The sequence below is a fragment of the Vipera berus genome (assembly GCF_964194415.1).
Source record: "Vipera berus genome assembly, chromosome: 2".
NCBI lineage: Eukaryota > Metazoa > Chordata > Lepidosauria > Squamata > Viperidae > Vipera > Vipera berus.
Window position 1 is genome coordinate 126,834,241 of NC_138203.1, and position 5,688 is coordinate 126,839,928.

Sequence of the window (5,688 nt, forward strand, 5' to 3'; positions counted from 1 at the left end):
CGTCTCTCTGTGTGACCATGCGACTTTGCAAGTTCCCCATATATCCCCTCATCCAAATCGTTAATGAAGATGTTGAAGAGCACTGGGCCCAGAACAGAGCCCTGGGGCACCCCACTACACATGTCCTTCCATGTAGATGCAGTTCCATTGAGGACCACACGCTGAGTACGGCCTGTCAGCCAGCTACAAATCCATCTGGTGGTGATGCTATCTAACCCACATTTTTCTATCTTATCAAGTAGTAGGTTGTGATTTACTTTATCAAATGCCTTACTGAGGTCCAAGTAAATTATATCTACAGCATTCCTCTGGTCCACTAATTTTGTCGCTTGGTCAAAGAATGTAATAAGATTTGTCTGGCATAATCTGTTTTTGACAAACCCATGTTGACTTTTAGTGATGACTTTGTTTGCATCAAGGTGTTCGCTGATTTGTTGTTTGATTATCTTTTCCAGAATCTTCCCAGGTATTGAGGTCAGGCTGATAGGTCTGCAGTTTCCTGGATCTATTTTTCCCCTTTTTTGAAGATGGTCCAAGGTATGAGAGCTAATCTAGTTCATTTACAGTAGCTATTTATTTCCAATAACGATGGGCAATTATTATCTGACTTTTTCTTCAGGTAGAAGAGTCTGGATCTTCTTCAGTTCTGCCTTGATTAAAGGAAATTATTTCACATTTCTCTGCTTCCCACCCCTAGAGATACATGCTAGTGTGGCCATTAAAAAGGAGGAGGGTGGTGGAGGAAAGTAGCTGAGGCCCTGCTGATTGGACCTCCATTGCATTTAAACTGCCCAGAGGTTGCTGGGAAGAGCTACAATCTGTGAGAAGGGTGGAGGAGGAAAGTAGCTGATTGGGCCTCCATTGCATTTAAGCTGCCCAGAAGTTGCTGGGAAGAGCTACAGCCATTTGTCTGAAATGGTATAGGGTTTCCTGCCTGAACAGGGGGTTGGACTAGATGACCTCCAAGGTACCTTCCATCATCATCATCAGCATCAGTATCATCATCAGCAGCAGCAGCATCAACTAAATGTGGTGTGATTTATGATTATATAAATATCATGGTCATTTACTGGATAGGACCTCTGTAGTTCCTAGTGGCAGGATGGAATAACAGAGTTGGGAGGGTCTTTGAAGGCCTTCTAGTCCAACCCCCTGTTCAAGCAGGAGACCCTATACCATTTCAGACAAATGGCTGTCCAATTTCTTCTTTAAAACCTTCAGTGGTGGAGCACCCACAACTTCTGGTGGTGCAGTGGTTAGAATGCAGTACTGCAGGCTCCTTCTGCTGACTGCCAGCAGTTCGACAGTTCGAGTCTCACCGGCTCAAGGCTGACTCAGCCTTCCATCCTTCCAAGGTCGGTAAAATGAGGATCCAGATTGTTGGTGGGCAATAGGCTGATTCTGTAAACTGCTTAGAGAGGGCTGTAAAGCACTGTGAAGTGGTACATAAGTCTAACTGCTATTGCTATTGCTATTCTGAAGGCAAGCTGTTCCACTGGATAATTGTTTTCACTATAAGGAAATTTCTCCTTAATTCTAGGTTGCTCCTCTCCTTGATTAGTTTCCATCCATTGCTCTTTGTCTTGCCTTCTGGTGCTTTGAAAAATAGGTTGACCCTGCTCTTCTTTGTGGCAGCCCCTCAAATATTGGAGTGCTGCTATCATGTCACCCCAGTCCTTCTTTTCACTAGACTAGGCAAACCCAATTCCTGCAACCATTCTTTGTATGTTTTAGCCTCCAGCCCTCTAATCATCTTTGTTGCTCTTCTTTGCAATCCTTCAAGAGTTTCAATATCTTTTTTAATAACATGGTGACCAAAATTGGATGCAGTTTTCTGCAGTCTTACTTCTTCCTCTCCCTTTCCCATTCCCTCTCCCTCTCTCATGTATCCATTCCACTCACCATTAGGAGCACTGGCTGCGGCATAATGACTAGACATACCCAATTCCTGCAACTGTTCTTCATATGTTTTAGCCTCCAACCCCCTAATCATCTCTGCACTCTTTCCAGAGTCTCAACACCTTTTTTATATTGTGGTGACCAAAACTGAATTAGAAATTTCAGCAGCCATCCTGGCTAATCGTTTTATTGGCTGAGGACTTGGGGAAATGTAGTCCTGACACAAAATGGAAGGTTGTTAATGTTGGGGAAAGTCTGAGATAAATATTCAGACAAACAAAAAATTTTGAAGATTCAGTCAGTCATTTTATTACAGTCTTAGACCAATACAATTTTGATGGTCTCATAGTCATTTCCTAAAGTTTTATTCTAAACAATCTAGATTTTTAAAATGCTACTCTTCAGAAATTGGTTGTGAAGCATCTGATTTAGAAATTCTCACACCTAAATGATGTGCAAGGCTGCAATATCTAAAATCAACTTACCACAAGTTACTAATTACCGTAAGCTCCAGTTTTCAAAAACTTTTAAAGTTACTCTTCCAACCTTAGTTGCTTCTGCACAATAGACTACCATTTGAGTATTTAGCACAAATGGATCCTTAGAATGTTTATTACTCAATTACAAGTAAACTAATTTCTCTCAAATATACTCAGTAAGACAGATACCAAGAAAGAAGCTACAAATCTTGACAGTCAGGATGCAAGTAGATTCTCTGGGATCTAAGCATGGATAAAATCAAGAAGTTTCAGATTGCCTCAAGAATAAAATCTATTGCACTGAAATATTAAAAAGCCCCTGAAGCAACAGTTATTTATTTAACATTTCTTCTTGGTTAAAGAAAAAATAGTCAGATCATTTTCTCCTGGCAGCTGGCATGTCAATGTCTCATCTGTTTGTTTTCCATGGAAATAAATTTCTTTCCCCATAGTCTCTTCAATGCACCTTTGACTTCCTTATTACGGAGGCTGTAAATCACGGGGTACATCATAGGTGTCACATTGGTGTAGATCAAAGAGACCAATTTGTCTTCATTCAGGGAGTAGCTAGCCTTAGGACGGATGTAGATAAAGATGGCACAGCCATAGTGGAGGATGGCCACAATCAAGTGAGCGGCACAGGTGGAGAAGGCCTTTTTCCGGCCTTCAGCACACTTGATCATGAGGATGGAATGGGCAATAAAGATATAGGAAATCAGAATTAGCAGGAATGGAATGAGTAAAATCATTGTGCAGACAAGGAACACAGCCACTTCTTTGTCGTGTGTGTCGTTGCATGCCAGGAACAGCACTGGTGGGATGTCACAGAAGAAGTGGTTAATGTTACGTGAACTGCAAAAGGGAAGACTGAAAATCAAAGTGGTGAGTCCCAGTGAAATTGTGAATCCACTGATGAAGGCTATCGCCAAAAGTTTTTTGCAGAGAGTCTTGTTCATGATGAGAGTGTAGCGCAATGGGTTGCATATGGCCATGTATCTATCATAGGCCATCAAAGCCAATAGAAAGCATTCAGCACCCCCAAAGGCAATGAAGAAGTACATCTGTGCTGCACAGGCTGTCAAGGATACACTCCTGCTCTTGTCCAAGAAGTTGGCAAGCATTTGAGGCACAATGACCAGAGTGTAACAGACCTCAGTGAAAGACAGGTTGCGCAGGAAGAAATACATGGGGATGTGGAGGGCAGGATCAATTAAAGTGAGGACCACAATGGCTAGGTGTCCTGAGAGGGTGAGGAGGTGCATTAGAAGGAACAAAGCGAAAAGTACAAACTTTAAAGTTCTACTAGTATTGAATCCAAGGATTATAAAATTATCCTCCGTGCTGTTATTCTGTCTGTGCATCTCCATCCTAGATCTTGAGGTTGGAAGCTGATATTCTTAGAATGCAAATTCTCCTTCACATTGCACTCAGTTTCTACTAATGGGCATGTTTTCTTAGCAACAATATAAATGTGAATTCTTTCTCACTGGGAATTCTTTCCCAGTTCTCTATCTTCTCTGCTCTGCAGTGGTATTCTCCTAGTCTTTTCTTAGTCCAAAGGCTTAGTTTTTGGTGATCAGCCATGATTGACTTAATATTGCCACCTAGCGGATCATAAGAATATATGATTGTTATTAGCAAAAAATAAAAATAAAAAATGATGTAAATATGTCTGCTACCAGGAATGTTTATATTTGTTCCTCAGCATCAGAGGGATTTAAAACCTGTTTGTCACTTACCTTTTCAATTGTCTTTACATACATCTATAGGGCTTTTTCCCCTTCATGGATTATTGCCTTGTCGTGGTGAAGGGGCTTGCGTAATTCAATGAAGCTATGAGCTATGCCGTGCAGGACCACCCAAGACAGAAAGCTCATAGCAGAGAGTTCTGACAAAACGTGATCCACTGGAGAAGGAAATGGCAAACCACTCCAGTATCTTTGCCATGAAAACCCTATGGACAGTACCAAAAGGCAAAACAATATGACGCTGGAAGATGAGCCCCTCAGGTCAGAAGGTGTCCAATATGCTACTGGGGAAGAGCAGAGGGCTAGTACTAGTAGCGCCAGAAAGAATGAAGCGACTGGGCCAAAGCCGAAAGGACGCTCAGCTGTGGATATGTCTGGTGGTGAAAGGAAAGTCTGATGCTGTAAAGATTTTTTCTCCATAGGAACCTGGAATGTAAGATCCATGAATCAAGGAAAGCTGGACGTGGTCAAACAAGAGATGACAAGACTAAACATCGACATCTTAGGTATCAGTGAACTAAAATGGACAGGAATGGCTGAATTTAATTCAGATGACCATCAGGTATACTACTGCGGGCAAGAATCCCTGAGAAGAAATGGAGTAGCCTTCATAGTCAATAAAAGAGTAGGAAAAGCAATACTGGGATACAATCCTTAAAATGACAGAATGATCTCAGTTCGAATCCAAGGCAAACCATTCAATATCACAGTAGTCCAAGTCTATGCCCCAACCACCAGTGCTGAAGAGGATGAAATTGACCGGTTCTATGAAGCCCTACAGCACCTTATAGAACTAACACCAAAAAAATGATGTCCTTATCATCATGGGGGATTGGAATGCTAAAGTAGGAAGCCAAAAGATAACTGGAATAACAGGCAAGTTTGGCCTTGGAGTACAAAATGAATCAGAGCACAGGCTGATAGAATTTTGTCAAGAGAATATGATGGTCATAGCAAACACTCTTTTCCAACAACCCAAGAGACGGCTCTACACATGGACATCACCAGACGGTCAACACAGAAATCAGATTGACTATATGCTCTGCAGCCAAAGATGGAGAAGCTCTATACAGTCAGTAAAAACAAGACCAGGAGCTGACTGTGGCTCAGACCATGAGCTTCTTGTTGCAAAGTTTAGGCTTAAATTAAAGAAAGTAGGGAAAAGCGCTAGGCCAGTCAGGTATGAATTAAATCATATCCCTGTTCAATATACAGTAGAGGTGACAAATAGATTTAAGGAATTAGATCTGATAGACAGAGTGCCTGAAGAACTATGGACAGAGGTTCGCAACATTGTACAACAGGTAGCAACTAAAACCATCCCAAAGAAAAAGAAATGCAAGAAAGCAAAATGGCTGTCTGAGGAAGCTTTGCAAATAGCTGAGGAAAGGAGGGAAGCGAAAGGCAAGGGAGAAAAAGAAAGATACGCCCAATTAAATGCAGAATTCCAAAGAATAGCTAGAAGAGATAAGAATGCCTTCTTAAATGAACAATGCAAAGAAATAGAAGAAAACAATAGAATAGGGAGGACCAGAGATCTTTTCAAGAAAATTGGAGAGATG

General features: G+C 41.5%; 1 protein-coding gene across 1 annotated transcript; it reads right to left on the reverse strand.

Moving 5' to 3' along the window:
- Positions 1 to 2,779: 2,779 nt before the first annotated feature.
- Positions 2,780 to 3,745, reverse strand: LOC308662810 (olfactory receptor 10Z1-like; the record flags this gene model as incomplete). The annotated part of the gene is made up of 1 exon (XM_081318955.1): positions 2,780 to 3,745. The coding sequence occupies one exon, from the start codon at positions 3,743 to 3,745 to the stop codon at positions 2,780 to 2,782; it is 966 nt and encodes a 321-aa protein (XP_081175081.1).
- Between the last annotated feature and the right edge of the window lie 1,943 nt (positions 3,746 to 5,688).